Source organism: Sus scrofa, chromosome 6 (assembly GCF_054392235.1).
Source record: "Sus scrofa isolate SSC_HxYL_T2T_F1_AM1 chromosome 6, Sscrofa_HxYL_maternal_Yorkshire_Landrace_v2.0, whole genome shotgun sequence".
Classification (NCBI taxonomy): Eukaryota; Metazoa; Chordata; class Mammalia; order Artiodactyla; family Suidae; genus Sus; species Sus scrofa.
In genome coordinates, this window is record NC_139388.1 from 36141752 (window position 1) to 36159941 (window position 18190).

Below are 18190 nucleotides of genomic sequence, written 5' to 3' on the forward strand. Positions count from 1 at the left end.
GGTGGGGACTGCCAGTCACAGATTGTAACTCCACTTGGCTATACGGGTGGACTTGATATCCAAGATGGATCGATCTCCCATCCCCTTGGCTATAAAATATGTGACCTACGCCAAGCCAATCAGAGCCCTTCTCTGGAGCGAAGCCTTTTCCCAACTGGTCAGGGAGCAGCTGCTGTAAGTCGGAACCCCATATACACAGAGAGGAGGCAAAGAAAGAGAGAGAGAGTGAGACCTATGGCATCAAATCCCTGGTTCCCATCTTTTTTTCAGGCAAGCGTTACTTCTGCCCTTCCTGGACATGTGACTCAATAAATCTTTTTACTTACTTGAAGTCATTCAAACCGGGTTTCTATCATTCTCCAACCATCAGACCCTGAATTACAGGGCTACCATTTCACCCACTGCTAAAAGCTGCAAATCTTCCTGGGAGAAGTGATCCAGAGAGGCAAACTCTTACTCAAGTATAAATGACAAATGTCAGCCCCTTTCTTGAAAGCAGTCTGTGATTATGGGTTTATTTGAAAATATACAGGGCCGTAAATTTAAGGTAGAGACAATCAAGAATCCTTCATCATGTTCACAAGTAAAAAGAGCTTGTGGGAGTTCCCATTGTGGTTCAGCAGGTTAAGAACCCAACACAATGTCCCTGAGCACATGGGTCCAATCCCTGGCCTTGCTCAGGGGGTTAAGGGTCCAGAACTTCCATAAGCTGCAGGTGCAGCCACTAAAAAAAAAAAAAAAAAAAGCTTGTGATTCAGATTCGGAAAACCTGAATTTGAAGCCTGACTCTACAATTAGCAACGTCCTTCATTTCTCTGGGCATCCATTTCTTCATCTGTAAAATGGGAACAAGAATATTTCTGCTCTTCCTATCTTACAAGGTTGTCATGTAGAAAAACGGCAACATTATTTTGTCTCCCTACAGCCAACATCCCTGGACGTGTTATATGAAAAACATCTTAACTTTTTATTTGGATGAATGCCAATGAGCAGACATGTGAATAGCTCATCTCACTAGCAGGGTTCAGCATCTTCGGATAAAAGTAAAGAAGGGCTTAAAACAGGATTGAGGAGTACACATGAATCTACAGAGCAAGAGCGTAAGTCTGGCCCCCACTTGGTGTGGATCCAGATATATTTTCATTGTTTTTTCTATTTAATTTTTAAATTTCAGTTTTCCCTTCAAAAAAAAAAATTTAACATGCACTTGAGAAAATTGTTAAACAGTGTAGAGACAATCCACTCCACCTCCAGTCATATCACCTGAGATAACCACTGTTAACACTTCTGTGTAGCCATGACATACTTTTCATCCAGATGTCAACATTTATTTCCTTAAATGCATCTTACCCAACACACTCTGCTCTATACCCTGTTGATGTGGTTTTAATTAAGGTCTTGGAGGCCTTTACACATCATCACATACGATTTTCTTTTAAGATCAGAAGTCTTGATTTACCAATGTGCTGGATCAGGTATCCAGTAAAGGGATCAGTAAGTATTGTTAAATGGAAGATACAAGCAAGGGGAAGTGGGATATAAGGGAGGAGTCAGGAAATGAGGGTGATAAGAAGGAAAGAAAGAGGAAGAAAGGAAGGAAGGGGGGAGGGAAGGAATCAAGGCGGGGAGAGAGGAAAGAGGAAGGGAGGGAAAGAGCCGGAGGGCAAAAGGAGTTCCAAAGCGGTGGGCCACGCCCCCTGCCCGCCCCCGGCCCGCCCCCAGCCCGGACCCCGCCCCTAGTCCGCAGGCTGCGGCGCCACCTCCAGCCGCCAGGGGCCGCCACTCGCAGCTACCTGCTCTCTGCGCGCGCGGCGGGCCCTCTCTCCCGCCTCAGCGCCAGCCGGTCGCCGACCCGCCGCCGCTCTTGGGCTCCGGCCGGGTCTCGCGCGCCGTCTTCTCGTGAGGGGCCTCGCGCCGCCCGGCGCTCGCCGTCCCCCTGCCTCGCGGCGCGGGGTCTCGCGGGCCCCGCTCCCGCCCTCCGCTCGCCTGGCCCGGACCGGAAGCGGCGCCGCACGGCCTGGGCCTGGCGCGGGGGGCGGGCACCGGGGCCCGGTCGGACATGGGCAAGAAGCACAAGAAGCACAAGTCGGACAAACACCTCTACGAGGGTGAGGAGTGGGCCGCGGTGGGGGGCGGCGAGCCCGCGGCTGCTCGGTGGGGTTTACGTTCCTTCGAGACCACTCTGGAGCATCCGAGGCGGGCCGGGGGGATGCCCAGGTCCCTCGGGCAGGCCCGGACCCGCGAAGGGGGCGCGGTCCATCTGAGCCGCACAGACCCCACGCAGGGGCGGCATTCGAACCCGAGACCCCCGGCCCGGGAGGGTCTCCTGTGGGGAGATGCGAGGCGGCCTCGAAAGGCCCGGGAGCGTTCGGGACGGCCACTTGGTAAGTGCCTGTCATTCAACAGGTGCTTCGCGGGGCGCCCACTGCGTGCCCCGGGCCGCCTTGGCCTGTGCGCCTCCTTCTTCCCCTGCCCAGGGGTCACTCTGCTCGTGGATACCGCCCAGCGAGGCCCTCCTTTAATCGAGACCCTTTTCTTTCGTTCAAGAATATGTAGAGAAGCCCTTGAAGCTGGTCCTCAAAGTGGGAGGGAACGAAGTCACCGAGCTCTCCACGGGCAGCTCCGGGCACGACTCCAGCCTCTTCGAGGACAAAAATGATCATGACAAACACAAGGACAGAAAGCGGAAAAAGAGGAAGAAAGGAGAGAAGCAGGTTCCAGGGGAAGAAAAGGGGAGGAAACGGAGACGAGTAAAGGTAAAGTCATTGCATTGCTTCAGCTTTTTTTGGTGCTACCACTTTCTGAGCATTGCCGCCTCCCGCTGCCAATCTTTTTACTTATTTTGTGTCCAGTGAAATGCTCAGCTGCCTATAAAATCAGACTTGTTTTGAGGAGGAGCAGGGCAGAATAGGAACGTGAATCACCTGTGAGCTTCAGCAGCTCTTTATTAGACTAATTGTACGCACACATCAGGTGATCGAGCTAAGTCCTGATTTTCAGGAGCTGCTTCAGAGTGCTTTTTCTATCTAGGAAAGGTTAAAGTCATGCTCAGTAAAGCCTCAGTGTTCGAGGTTTGTGGAAAACAGTCGTTTGAAAAGTGAATGAGTATGACTGAATCACTTTGCTGGACACCTGAAACTAACACAGTTAGTATATCAACTATATATCAGTAAAAAAAAAAAAGTGAGTAGGATCTCTTGGGGTTCAAATTTTGTTCCAAGATAAGTACCGTTATGCCACATGCATGATGAACAACTTTCATCTTTTGAAACAAAGTTTGAGTCTGTTGAAGAGAAAATTGGATTAGAAAACTTTAAGGACTATGACACCAGTAATTTTTAAAAAAAGTTTTCTTAATCACACACGGTTAATAGAAAAAAGCTGGGGAGGAGTGAGCTGCCATCTTGGTTTCTAAGCTGGGTAAAATAATAACTAACTTTCCTTTCAAGGATGATCACATACACACTTGGAATTGTCCTACATTTATTCTGCGCTTCCTAAATATAACTTGTCACTGAGTGACTTGTTAATTTTTTTTGTTTTTTCTTTTGCTTTTCAGGGCCACACCTGTGGCATATGGGGTTGAATCAGAGCTACAGCTGCTGGCCTCCACCACAGCCACAGCAACCCAGGATGTGAGCTGTGGCTGCAACCTACACCACAGCTCACAGGAACACCAGATCCTTTCACCCAGAGTAAGGCCAGGGATCAAACCCGTGTCCTCATGGATACTAGTCAGGTACATTACCACTGAGCCATGACAGGAACTCCAAAGCGACTTATTATTAATGACTGGATTTTGAAGCTAGGTTTCTGTAGGTTTAGTTGTAAGTTTATATATACAACAGAAGTGTTCTGGTCCATGTGATTTTTTTTTTTTTTTTTTTTTTTTTTTGGCTTTTTAGGGCCACACCTGAGGCATATGGAGGTTCCCAGGCTAGGGGGTTGAATCGGAGCCGCATCTGCTGGCCTACGCCACAGCAACACCAGAACCTTAAACCCACTGAGTGAGGCCAGGAATCGAACCCACAACCTCATGGTTCCTAGTCAGATTTGCCCCTTCTGCTCTACGATGGGAACTCCTGGTCCATGTGATTGAACACACTGATAAGTCACTAAATCTTAGAGGTTTCTTTCTTTGGAATTTCTTAATTCTATTCTTTTCTGCCCTGGTCTTTATTGCCTTTGTCTGTGACTGTGACAGCATAAAAAAAAACTTAATGTTTCTTTCTGAAGTTCCCATTGTGGCACAGCAGAAATTAATCTGACTAGTATCCTTGAGGATGCGGGTTGGATCCCTGGCCTTGCTCAGTGGGTCAGGGATCTGACATTGCCATGAGCTATGGTGTAGGTCACAGACACAGCTCAGATCCTGCATTACTGTGGCAGTGGTGTAGGCTGGCAGCTGTGGCTCTGATTCAACCTCTAGCCTGGGAACTTAAATATGCTGCAGGTGTGACCATTTAAAAAAAAAAAAAAAAAAAACCCACACTTCTTTCCTAAATTGTAAAAGCCACGTATGTGTTTTGTTTTTGTTTTGTTTTGTTTTAAGAAAGTCAAGTGGAGTTTCCGTTGTGGCTCAGGGAGTTGAGGACTGGGTGTTATCTATGTGAGGATGCAGGTTCCATCCCTGGCCTTGTTCAGTAGGTTAAGGATCCCTCTTTGTCTTCAAGCTGTGGTATAAGCAGATGCAATTCAGATCCAGTGTTGCCTTGGCTGTGGCATAGGCCCCAGCTGCAGCTCCAATTCGACCCCTAAAAAAGTCAAATAATGCAGAAGTGAACAAAATGGAGGACAAAAAGGCTTACCCCACCCCAGAACGTCATTTAGTCTTCCTCTCCAGAAATAATCCGGTTTTTTAAAAAATTATTTTTTATTAGTAGTAAAGTTTGAACATAGTTTTTAAAAGTCAGGAGTACTATAAGCATGGAGTTTGCTTGTGGCTCAGCAGGTTAAGGATTCGGCATTGTCACTGCATTGTCTAGGTTTATCCCTGGCCCAGGAACTTCCACATGTGGTAGGCATGGCCAAAAAAAGAGTACAAAAAGCCTTTTAACATCAAATATAAAAGTCTTCTCCATCTTGGAGTTTTACTTCCCAAACTTTTAATTTTTTTTCTTTGGATATTTATCTTCATTTCTAAATGTGGGTCTGTATTGCGGTTTACTGACTTACCGGTTTATGTCTTTTACTGACATCATGTTACAGAAGATGAGCGCTCAAATTAGCATTCTTGTCCTGCTCCACCCCCACCCCCCCAATTTCCCTTCCTGCTTTCTCCCAGTGTGTGTACATCACAGTTGTTGGTTAAGTCAATATTCAGTGTTTATTCCTTTTTTTTTTTTTTTTTTAGGGCTGCACCTGAGGCACATGGAGGTTCCCAGGCTAGGGGTTTAATCAGAGCTGTAACCCTTAGCCTACACCAGAGCCACAGCGACACGAGACATGAGTCTGACCTACACCACAGCTTATGGCAATGCCAGATCCTTAACCAAATGAGCGAGGTCACGGATCAAATCTGTGTCCTCGTGGATGCTAGTCAGATTCATTTCCACTAAGCCATTATTTCTAATTATTGTTCACTGGAGACAAATGTAATCTATAGATCCAATCTTGACCAGCTGGTTAATTGCTTTCATTTATTTGGTTATTGTGTACTGATTCTTACCAAACTCTGATTTGTAAAACCCATCTGTTTTGTATTTTTCACATCATCAAACACTTTTTTTTTGAGACATTGCAGCCCTCTGCCCCATCCTGCTCTGGCCTGGGTGAGTTGTTCTCTAGGCCTCCTGGGGCTCTCCTTTGCCTGCCTCCTAGGTCCCATGTCTTCCTCTTGATTTACTCTCTTTTTCTGGTGGAGTCTGTGAACTTCCTAAGAAAGCATTCATAGGTGGTAGGTTTTTATAAGTTCTCACATATCTGAAAATCTTTATTCTACTCTCATATAGTCTCCTTATATAGATTGATGGTTTGATTTAGCATGGAATTCCAGATTGGAAATTATTTTATCCTAGAATTTTGAAAACATTGCTTGTTATCTTCTGGCTTCCAGATCTGCTATTGAGAAGTCTGTTGCCACTCTGATGCCTAGTCCTTTGTATATGACCAATATGTGCTCTCTTGAGACTTTTCGGATCTTCTCCTTTATCTTCAGTGTTCTGTTGCACAATGAATAATCTTGCCTTCAGTTCTGAGATGTTTGCTTAAAGTATTTCTGTGATAGTTTTCTTCCCTCTATTCTCTTCTCTCTTTCTAGAACCCCTGCCATCTAGATGTTGAACTTCTGGATTTCATTATGTTTTCTCTCCTTTTTTTCCTCTCTCTGTTTTTGTGTTCTTCAAGGAGAGTTCCTAAACTCTGTCTTCTGGCTCTGCTGTTGAATTTTACTTCAGATCTTGTCTTTTGAATTTCCAAGGACTTTTTCCTGGCCTCTAATTGTCCATGTTTAATAGCATCCTGTTCTTGTTTTTACTTGCAGTATCTTTTTTTATTTCTCTGAGTATGTTCATTGACGGGGGTTAATTTTGTTATTTTTCTTTTACATTTTCTTTTGCTCCTCATGCTGTGTCTATTTTCCCCTCAAGTTCTTCAGTTTTTTTCGGTCTCCTTTTATGTTAAAAGCATCATTTAGTTACCTGTTGCGCCTCTGTAATCTGTATTTTAGATGTGCAACACAAAAGGCTGATGATATGCTTTGTGCCTGGTTCGTCAGCTGATGGACTTCACTGTAGGTCTTTAAGCAGAGACCTGATCATTTGGTGGGGAACTGTCAAATATCTCTCCTCTACTGATGTTTTCTCTGGGCTCTTGAGTTTCTCCAGAGAAAAATTCTTCCTGGGAGAAGGATTTTATCTGGCTGCTGGTATTTCAGAGCCAGCCAAGGAAAGGAGGCTGCAGGTCTTACCACCCAGTGCTCTGTTTTCTCCCCACTTCTGACTGGCCTCCAGGTTTGGAGATTCTCTGGTTCCTTATGGCTCCAGGGTTTCTAGGTTTCCGGGTTTGAACTTTTCTCAGCGCTGTCTCACCTGCAGTACAGGTGTCCTGCTTTCTCTGACCTATAGACTCCTTTGCTTGCCTTTGCTCTCCCAAGCGTGTTGACATCTTTCATTCACTGTCATCTCCTCTGTATTCTTTCTTCCTGCCATTGTCTTGTTTAACTGAAAGTTGAAAGAACCCCTTTTAACCACTTCTGGTTTTTTAGTTCTGGCAGTTACCACCATGATGCCAGCTGATAGACTCATTTCTTGTTTTATCAGTTATTTCATCTTTTTAGTAACTGTATCATCTTTGGTTCTATTGCTGTACCATATTTTATTTTATATAACTTTTAAAAGTTACAAATAATGCTGCATTGAACCCCGTTGTTCACATCTCTTTGTATATTTTATAAGAATGTCTTCAAGGTAGGTTCCTGGAAGCGTCCCCTCTGCCCCCTCCCCCTTTTTTTTTAGGGCCTCACTCACAACATATGGAAGTTCCTGGGCTAGGGGTCAAATGGGAGCTGCACCTCTTGGCCTATGCCAGATCTCAGCTGTGTCTGCGACCTATGCCACAGCTCACGGCAACACCAAATCCTTAACCCACTGAGTGGGGCCAGGGATCAAACCCACATCCTCATGGATACTAGCTGGCAGTTCATTACCACTGAGCTACAACAGGAACTCCCCCTCTGCCCTTGCTTGAATGTGGCTCTAAATATCAGTAACCTATGTATTTTTATTGCATTGCAAATTCAGATGCTTTTGGATCCGTAATTTCATTTGGACATAATACCCTGCAGAGTAGGGCAAGTCAGTGGGTGGTTTCCATTTTACAAAAGGTAAGGCAGAATTCAAAGAAATGAAGTAAATTTGCCCACAGTCTCACTTCTCTAGGATTCAGGGGTAGGGGCCATGGAACACTTCCGCATTTCTCTGGAGTGTCTTTGGTTCAGAAGAGACTGTTTTGGTTATCCTTTTTTCCAGGCCGGACTAGGGGTGGGGAGGAGGGCTCTTGCTAGGGAGACTTGCAGAAGGGCATTTCTCAGTGAGCTATGCACTGGTTCTCCAGGGAGTTTTAGGAACAGCAGTTGCCTCTAATCTCTTCTTGGAGAAAGTCAGCTGTGTGTTAACTCTGGACCTGAAAGAGGCTAGAGTGTGTGTGGTTCCGAGGGACTGATGACTTAGCTGTCAGTTCCATGTAGCGGAAAGGAGGAAGAGCACAAGAAAAATTATGCCTTTTCCCTTTTAAAATGTTTTTTAAAAGGCATTCATAACTTCTCATATTTCATTAGACAGAACTTAATCACTTAGCCACCCTAGCTACTCAGGAGGCTGGGAAATGTCTTTTAGTTGGGGGAAGGGGTGGGGGCATTGTATCCAGTAAAAATCAGGAATCTGTTACTTAGGAAAATAAGGAGAAAATAAAGGTTTGGGAAAGCACACATGCTTATCACACAAAACCCTATAATTTTTCAAAGATGTTTTAGTTAAGTGATTTTCTGATTTTGAGTAGGAACACTCTGATTATAGTAGTTTAAATGCCCCAACAGATAGGATCAGTAGTATCTCTGCCTGTAGAACTGTGGTGTTTAAGACCACCCATAGCATTAAGAATACAACATGCCGAGTTCTCGTCGTGGCTCAGTGATAATGAACCCGACTAGTATCCATGAAGATGTGGGTTCAATCCCTGGCCCCGCTCAGTGGGTTAAGGATGTGTGGTGTAGGTTACAGATCTGCTCAGAACTCTAGTTGCTGTGGCTGGCAGCTGCAGCTCCAATATAGTCCCTAGCCTGGGAACTTCCACATTACCACAGCAAAAGAAAGAAAAAAGAATACAGCATGCTTTAGGTTTTTTTAAATTTTATTTTATAGGGAGTTCCCGTCGTGGCGCAGTGGTTAACGAATCCGACTAGGAACCATGAGGTTGCGGGTTCGGTCCCTGCCCTTGCTCAGTGGGTTAATGATCCGGCGTTGCCGTGAGCTGTGGTGTAGGTTGCAGACGAGGCTCGGATCCCGCGTTGCTGTGGCTCTGGCGTAGGCCGGTGGCTACAGCTCCAATTAGACCCCTAGCCTGGGAACCTCCATATGCCGCGGGAGCGGCCCAAGAAATAGCAACAACAACAAAAGACAAAAAAAAAAAAAAAATTATTTTATAGCCACACCCACAGCATATGGAAGTTCCCCGGCCAGGGACTGAATCCAAACCACAGCTGTAACCTACACCACAGCTATAGCAACGCCAGATCCTTTAACCCACTGCACCAGGCCAGGGATCAAACCCAAGTCACTGCAGTCAGATTCTTAACCCACCACAGCACAGTGGGAACTCCAACATGCTTTTGTTTTAATCAGACCACAATCTAGATACCACCCTTTTGGAAGTCTGCTGGTGTTTTTGTTTTTTGGTTTTTGTTTTTCCTGTAAACATTTGAGTGCTAAGCAGTTGACAGAATTTGCTTGCTGGCAACTTATTACATAACATTACCCTTTCCTAAGGATTCAGCCTTATGTTTTCAAGTCATTTATTCTCACATTATATAAAAAATAAGAGCTTATGAAAAAAATCCTCATACCATTTGACCTAGTAATATAGGCACAAGAGGACAATTAAGCAAAGCTAAGATTCAGAGTGCCCGTCATGGCTCAGTGGTTAACAAGCCCAACTAGCATCCATGAGGACGCAGGTTTGATCCCTGGCCTCACTCAGTGGGTGAAGGATCTGGCGTTGCCCTGAGCTGTGGTAAAGGTTCAGATGTGGCTCGGATCCTCAGTTGCTGTGGCTCTGCTGTAGGCCTGCAGTTACAGCTCTGATTGGACCCCTAGCCTGGGAATCTCCGTATGCCACAGGTGCGGCCCTAAAAAGACGAAAAAAGCTAAGGTCCACTAGGCAAAATTTTTCGTTGGCCATTATATTGATGATTTATAAAAATTATAGACATTTATAACATCATTTTAAGTAAAATGACAACCATACATATGTTTGTGTATGTGTGTGTGTGTGTATACACCTCTATAATGATTACTAAAAGCTACACATACCTTTTACAAATGACAGCTAGTACTTAGAAAGCATGTGTTACATGCTAGGTTCTCAGCTTAGTGCTCTATGTTATCTCACTTTACTCCCTACCATAAACCTATGAGACTGAGTTTATCATCTCTTTTTTTTTTTATTGTAAAATATACATAGCATAAAATTTACCATCTTAGCCATTTTTAAGTGTCCAGTTCCGTAGTGTTAACTATACACACACTGTTGTATCACCGATTTCTAGAACTAATTCATACTTACAAAACAACTTGCCATTTCCCCCTTACCCAGCCCCTGGTAACCACCATTCTGCTTTCTGTCTGTGGGTTTTGACCGATGTGGATAGCTCATACACGTGTAGTACAGTAACGCAGTATTTGTCTTTTTGTGACTGGCTTTTCACTTAACATAATGTCCTCAAGGTTCATCCATGTTGTGGTATGTGTTACAATTTCCTCCCTTTAAAGGCTGAATTGTATGGATATATTACATTTGGTTTATCCACTCATGCATTAGTGGCCATTTGGTTTGCTTTTTACCTTTTGGCTTTTATAAATAATGCTGCTGTGAACATGGGAATACAAGTATTTCTTTGAGCTCCTGCTCTCAGTTCTTTTGGCTGTGTGTATATCCAGAATAGAATTGCTGGGTCATGTTATATTCTCTTCATAAATGAGAAAACTAAGGCTCAGAGAAGTTGAGTAACTTGCTTAGGGTCACACAGTCAGTGCCAGAACAAGGACTCAAATCCTGCCATTAAGGCCGTTAGGCTAAAAGAGTTGTTAAAATGGACACCAACCTCCACCCCCTTCACAGTACATGGAAGAATAAAATCAGTGCCCTGACTGAGGCGACATTCTAGTTCTGAGGCTCCTGAAATTCCTTAGAGCTGGGGGATCACGGAAGACTTTGCTCAGGAAATAGCATTGGAGCTGATCTTTAGAAATCAGAGTATAGTGAGATTATACTACACTCAGCATGGGGTCAACTATATATTCTGAGCTATTATTGTAGTATAATAGAAATATTCTTTTCATATCATTAAACATAAAGGATCATATGTCTAAAGCCATTTATACTTCATGAGGTACTTCAGATATTTTCAAAGGTAATCTAACAACTCAATTTATATGCTGACTTAGGAGGCTGATCCCTGAACAAAATGCTAATTTTGCACAGAGATTTGGAGTTAAGGAAGCTTGCACACAAAGTAGAAAATAACACTAGCGTGAAAGTGGGCAAATGTGAGGGTGTGTAGGGAATATAAAGTAGTTCTCTTTTTTCAGCGCAGAACACATGAAAGGGGTGAGTATAGGATAAGATCTGAAAGGCAGTTGAGATGTCAGAGTAGGAAGTTTTAACTTGAATATGTAAGCTGTGGAGAGTCAGAAACTTTGAGTGAAGTTGAGCCTTAGTGATGTTAATCGGTTAACCGTATCTAGCAGATATTGGAGTAGAGGCTGTGTGTAAGGAAACCTACTTAAGAGGCGTTTCGGAGTTCCCGACGTGGTGCAGGGGAAATGAATCCGACTAGGAACCATGAGGTTGTGGGTTCGATCCCTGGCCTCTCTCAGTGGGTTAAGGATCCGGCATTGCCATGAGCTGTGGTTTAGGTCGCAGATGCAGCTCAGATCTGGTGTTGCTGTGGCTCTGGTGCAGACCAACAGCTGTAGCTCTGATTGGACCCCTAGCGTGGGAGCCTCCGTATGCCGCAAATGCAGTCCTAAAAAGCACAAATAAATATAAATAAATAAATAAATGGCTTTTCATTGAAATAGTTTAAATAAGAGGTCTAAATTCTTTTACTGAGACTCAGACCTGTTCTTCTGAAAAGCATAACCCTAACCTTAACTTCTGTCTTAACAGCGTTACAAGTCCGTTTCGAGTTGAGATGCTCAAAGGAATTAAGCTAGTTCCCTTACAGATGTTATCAGAATAAAATGACAGGGGTTTTTGTAAATTTCTTTTTTTTTTTTTTTGGTCTTTTGTCCTTTTAGGGCTACACCCACGGCATGTGGAGGTTCCCAGGCTGGGGTCTAATCAGAGCTGTAGCCGCCGGCCTACACCACAGCCACAGCAATGCCAGATCTGAGCCGCATCTGCAACCTACACCACAGCTCATGGCAACGCCGGATCCTTAACCCACTGAGCAAGTCCAGGGATCAAACCTACAACCTCATGGTTTCTAGTCGGATTCGTTAACCACTGAGCCACGACGGGAACTCCTTAATTTTTAAAAATCTTGAGTATTAATGTATATAGGATATTATTGATAACGCTACAGTTAAGTAAAACTTTGTTTTATTTTTATTGAGGTAACATTGGTCTATAACATATTTCATGTGTGCAGCTTTAATATTTCTCCTTTTGTATACACTACAGCATGCTTACCACCAAAAATGTAGTTTCTCTCCATCACCGTATAGTTGATTCCCTTTACCCTTCTAGCTCCTGCTGACCCGTTCCCTTCTGGTACCACTACTCTCTTCTTTGTATCTTTGTATTTGGGTTTTTTTTTGGTTTGTTCATTTATTTTGTTTTCTTGTTTGTTTTTTATATTCCGCATGTGAGTATTTGTCTTTCTGTGACTTATTTCACTTAGCGAATAATACCTCAAGGCCCATTCATGTTGCAGATGGCAAGATTTCATCTTTTTATGGCTGAGTAATATTTCATTGTGTGTCTGTGTGTGCATGTGTGTGTTTATACACATATATATATATAGATATATAGATATATACATACACCACATCTTTTTTGTGTGTGTTCATCCATTGATAAGCGCTTAGGTTGTTTCCATATCTTGGCTATTATAAATAATGCTGCAGTGTACATAGGAGTGCTTGTGTCTTTTCAAGTTAATGTAAATAAAATGTAAAACTTGTTCATATAAACTCCTATTTTATTAAAGCACTTACTAGGTCCCAAAGAGCATATGTAACCCATAAAAACTAACGTTCGAGTGTTTACTATATTCCAGGCATGTTCTGAGTTCTTTATGTTTACTATTTTAATACTTAATAACTTTATGGGGTAGGTACTCTTATTATCTCATTTTGTTGCTGAGTTAGCTGAGGCATAGAGGATGAAGTAGTTTATAACTAGAGAGGAAAAATGAATGGCTATCATCATTAAGCAGAGTGGGAATTTTGTCACAGTGCAATTCATTGACTTCTGTGCGAATCTGACACACCCAGGAGGGCTGCTGTGGCTTATTCAAGTTGGCAGAAGATTCTCCCCCCTTTTTTCCCACTCTGCCTTTCCCTCTTGAGGTTGTCACCTTAATCACAAAGATCTTCCTGGAGAAGAAAGGACTCTGGCTAGGAACAGAAGAGTTGGTCTTCAGATAGAAGGATTATTTATTTGTTTCTTTATTTAATAAATATTTACCAGAAACATGTACAAGATTCAAATGATGAAGATAATCTCTGTGGGAGCCCAGAGTTGGGCTGGAGAATCAGACACAAAAGGATAAAAAACTGTATGGCCCAGTGAATTCTCATAGAGGTGTGAATAAAGTGTTCTGTGAGTCCAGAGGAAAGTGTTTCTCATTTCTACCTTGAGGAACTAGGGGAAGGCATCGTGGAGATAAGAGCCAAATTGTGTGGCAGATGCTGTTTTGAACCTAGGGCCAAAGGTGTGAAGTATAGCTTCAAAGTCATAAAGCTGCTTTTTCAGTTGAATTCTCAAATCAGCTGTTAAAGTGAAGTTCTGAAGTTGTTTTGTACACTTATCACCTAGGACTTCAGTTGTTAATTCTCATGTTTTCATGTGCCTGTTTCATGCTATCTCTTATGATTGATTAATTCTGCAAATATTATGTATTAGGCATTATTGAACTTGGAGGTCCCCCGGAACTCCAGTGAAAGAAGCAGTAAGTGCTACAGTACTAATAAAATGAGCAAAGATTTGCTTCAGAAGTGTTACTCACAAATTAATAAAATAACTTGCCATCGAGTCATGGATAAATTAGAATCTAATCTGAAATAACATCTCTTTCTCTCTCCTGCCTCAGACCTTCATGCACACAGGATATTTACACTCCCTGGGATTCTGTTACATCCTCCTCCTACTTCCACCCCCAAACTGGCTAAATTCTTTCTCCTTCAGACCTCAACTTAGATCTTCCTTCCTTATAGAGGCCTTCCCACACATCACCAGTCTAAATTAGATTTACCCTACAGTTAGTGTCTCCGTGAAATCTGTTTGGTTTTGGTTTTTTTTGTTTTTTTTTTTACTGAGTTGTTTAATGTCTGCTTCTATCTTAACACTCAGCTTCCTAAGGGCAGAGCTTAGGAAGTGTGTGTTTTACCTACCAGTGTATATCCACACAGTACAGCCTCATTTATTATTGAATGCATGAAAGAATGAGTATTCACTATGCACTAGGTAGGTACTGCACTAAAAATTCACATACAATATCTTATTTAATCTTAAAAGCAGTCTTCAAAGGTATGTATTGTGTCTATTCTAAAGATGATGAAAGTGGTCCCCTCTTAAAAATTATGTAGTTTATCCATTATCTCAGCTAACAAGTGGCGAAGCCAGAATTTGAACCCATTTTATAAACTGTAATTATAAACCCTTCTTCTTTGGCTACCTGAAGTTAAATTGCACTAGTATTTTTGTTTAGTTTTCTGTATGTAAATTGCAAAATTACTGTTAACCAGAACTGCATTAACCTCTGGTTTTACATATCTGTTACTTTTAGTGAGTGACATTTAACAGTAGGAGTCTATAATATATTCTGAATTATTAAAAAAAAGAAAAGTGGAAGGTTGGAATCAATGTTAGATGGAGAGAGAACTGTAAAGATCAAAGCCTCTGGTTTTATAGGTGAAACTGAGACTAAAATAGTGGAACGACTTGTGCAGGGTCACATTCTAGTAAATTAGAAACTAAAGCTCCTAATTCCTAGTTGGCAATAACATGTTACAGTATCTCCATTCGCTTTTGGGCAGTTTCCAGGTATATGTTTTTTATATTCTTTTTCTCTTTTGGACTCTAGCCCAGAAGGCTGTATTCTGTTTGCCATACTGAATCATAAAGTGGTTCCTGTAGAGTTTCCAGGTAGGGGTATAGTTCAGAGACATTATACCTTCCTTTGATACTTTTTCAGTTTTTCTATTTCATGATCATTTCCCCATCTTATGAGCCATATAAACTATGTAAGATGAATAAAAAGCAACATTTAAATCTCATCTCACTAGATGATAAAGAAGTCTAGTAAATGAGTACCTAAGAAGATCAGAGTGTGTTAAAGATGAAGCCGGAACTAAAACTTGAGCCTCTAGACCAGGTGTCAGCAAACTAGAGCCAGTACCACTTGATTTTTCTAAATAAAGTTTTATTGGAACACAGCCACACCCATTGATTTACATATTGCCTATGGCTGCTTTTGTTCTATACTGGGAAGTTAGTAGCTGTTGATAGACATTACAGACCACAAAGCCTAAATATATGCTACCTGACCGTTTGCCAACTCCTACTCTAGATTTCTTGCACTATGGCCTTAGTTCTTTCCACCTAGGAGAGTACTTACTGCCTTTCAAGCTGTCCTTTCTCCACAATTTACATTTAATAGGAAGAGATCTTCTCTGTGGGGTTCTTTTTCCATTGAACAGATGTTCTAAACCTGCCAACCTATGAAAGATTCATGCTAGTTTTTCTGGGGAAAAAATAGAAAACTTTCCTGTGTCAAAAATTACTGTTCTGAAATACGTCATGAGGCTATAAAAAAATAGACACCAATCATCTTAATGGAAACTGATATCAAGTGCGCAAGAATACAGTTTATAACGTTCTCTGGAGCTTTAAGCAATCATATGTTATATATTAGAGGTTTTGGACCCTGAGAATAGACTGTGAAGCTCTATATCAGTGATACTCAAAGTGTGATCCCCACACCAGTGACACTCACATGGTCTGGGAATTTCTTCTTTTCTTTTCTTTTCTTTTTTTTTTTTTTTGTTTTGTTTTTTTTTTTTAGGAAAGAGACGTATTTAAGGTAGGATTTAATAAAGAGAGTAGGAGATGCTTGATGCTCTGCCCCAAGGTTGGCCATTAGCACCAGGGGAGCCAGTGAAGCCAGCAGGGCTGGGGCACCAAGGTCTCCAGGAACGCCCTGTTCACTGGGTTGGCCTGCTTCACCAGGAGGAGGACCAGCAGGGCCAGGGAGACCCTGGAATCCAGGGGAGCCAGTAGGACTTTGTTTTTCTGTCACCAGTGGAACCAGGGGGTCCAGGAACACCTTGCTCCAGCTTTGTCAGGCGAGCCGGCGGCACTTTAGGCTCAGGGAAAACCATCACAGTCTGACCATGGGCACCATCGGGGTCTGGGGCAACCACTGACCAGGGGGGCCAGTTTTACCCTTAGCAGCAACAGCACCAGGAAAGCCAAGGAGACTATTAGGGCAGGGGGACCGCATTCGCCAGTGGAACCCTTGGGAGCAGCAACAGCATCTGCATAAGGGAAACCATGGTTATCAGGTCCATCACACACGCCAGGGGGTCTAGGCAAGCCAGCAGGCCCCAGGTTTAATTTTTACCAATCATAGAGATTCTAGGGAGCTTGAAGGTAGTTTTCATGGTTTGTAACATTTACAGTTGTTTTCTAAGATTTACCTGTGATGTCCCTTACCCATTTTCTCTTAGGTGATTTGCCTTATTACATAATTTTGTAGATGCTCTTTCTGTAATCTTTGCTAATTCTTTGAGTTATTTGTATTTCAAGCACTTTATCTCTGTCAATAGCTAGTCTTTTAAGCTTTGTTTATGGATGAGAAAATCTTTCCCTACTCTTGGGTCTTGAAGATTTTTCTACTTTATATCAAGTTTTAAAGCTTTACTTTGTACAATTACATCTTTAATCTATTTGGAATTTACTTTTGCATATGGTATGAGGTAGAGATCTAATTTCGTATTTTCGGTCCATGTAGGTACCAGATGTCTCAGCACTACCCTTTTGCCATTCATTTATAATGCCACCTCTGATGTATCAAGATACAGATATATCTACATGCTTGGGTCTGTTTCTGGATTCTATATTCTGTCCTGTAGGTCTGTTGTCTATCCCTATGTCAGACCCACATTGTCTTGATGCAAGTACTTTATACAAATAATATCTGGTAAAACATATTGTGACCTTATTCAAAACCATTCTGACTTTTCTTAATGATTCACTTTTCAAGATAAATTATACAATTGGCTTATCAACTCTCTTGAAAAATTCTGTCTTACAATTTTGATTGGCATTACATTGTTTTTAATAGAGCAAATTGACTATTTTTCAATTCATGAACATGGTATATCTTCTTTATTCAGGTCTTCCACAGTGACCTTTCAATAATATTTAATAATTTTTTCCTAATTTTTCCGTCTTTTAGTAGATTTACTCCTAGGTATTTTATCTTGTGTAAATAGTGTTATTTTTCTGATTGGTTATTTCTGGCATATAGAAGCACTTCCCCCCCAACATGTTATTCTCTCCTTTTCCAGTAGATGGCAGTAAAATACATTAAGATTTCATTATTAAGAATCTTTTCAGTGATAAAAGTATTTTTTTCCACTGAAGTTAAAATGATTTGTTTTAAAAGTTTTAATTGTAAAGTATTTCTAAATTATCTCCTTTTGTTCCATTTAGGAGGATAAAAAGAAGCGAGATCGGGACCGCATGGACAATGAGGCAGAAAAAGACCTCCAGTGTCAGGCCCCTGTAGGATTAGACTTGCCTCCTGAGAAGCCTCTTGCAAGCTCTTTAGCCAAACAAGAAGGTTAGAATAACTCTGAATTAACTGTCCTAAATGAAGAGGCTGAAATTATTTTAGGAATGATAGCTAGGGGAAGTGAGTGGGTTTTTAGCATTTGAGTTAAAGTTTAATATCTGTTTAATGAAATTTTTAAAATTTAAGTGTTCTTATTTCTATCACTGCTTAAGAGCTTTAAATTAGCTTCAGTTTTGTTTAATTTGATATTCTTTAACATATTTGAAAGATAATCACAATTTCTGTATGAGAAATTTAATGATGGTTTAAGTCATAGAGAAAATAAGATAAATAGTACTCTCTAGAATCTTTTTAAAATACCCTTTTCCTTCTTTACTTTAGAAGTAGAACAGACACCCCTTCAAGAAGCTTTGAATCAACTGATGAGACAATTGCAGAGGTAAATGTTTT

At 41.9% G+C, this 18190-nt stretch overlaps 1 protein-coding gene across 2 annotated transcripts in view; it reads left to right on the forward strand.

Moving 5' to 3' along the window:
* Window positions 1-1866: 1866 nt before the first annotated feature.
* The window catches only part of BRD7 (bromodomain containing 7), a 41604-nt gene continuing 25280 nt past the window's right edge, over window positions 1867-18190 (forward strand). For both annotated transcript variants that reach the window (XM_021094213.2, XM_021094214.2), the window contains exons 1-4: window positions 1867-2108; window positions 2548-2756; window positions 17659-17788; window positions 18122-18179. In XM_021094213.2, coding sequence (XP_020949872.2) covers window positions 2060-2108; window positions 2548-2756; window positions 17659-17788; window positions 18122-18179 — 446 coding nt within the window. In that variant the 5' untranslated portion in view covers window positions 1867-2059. The remainder of the gene's footprint in view (window positions 2109-2547; window positions 2757-17658; window positions 17789-18121; window positions 18180-18190) is intronic.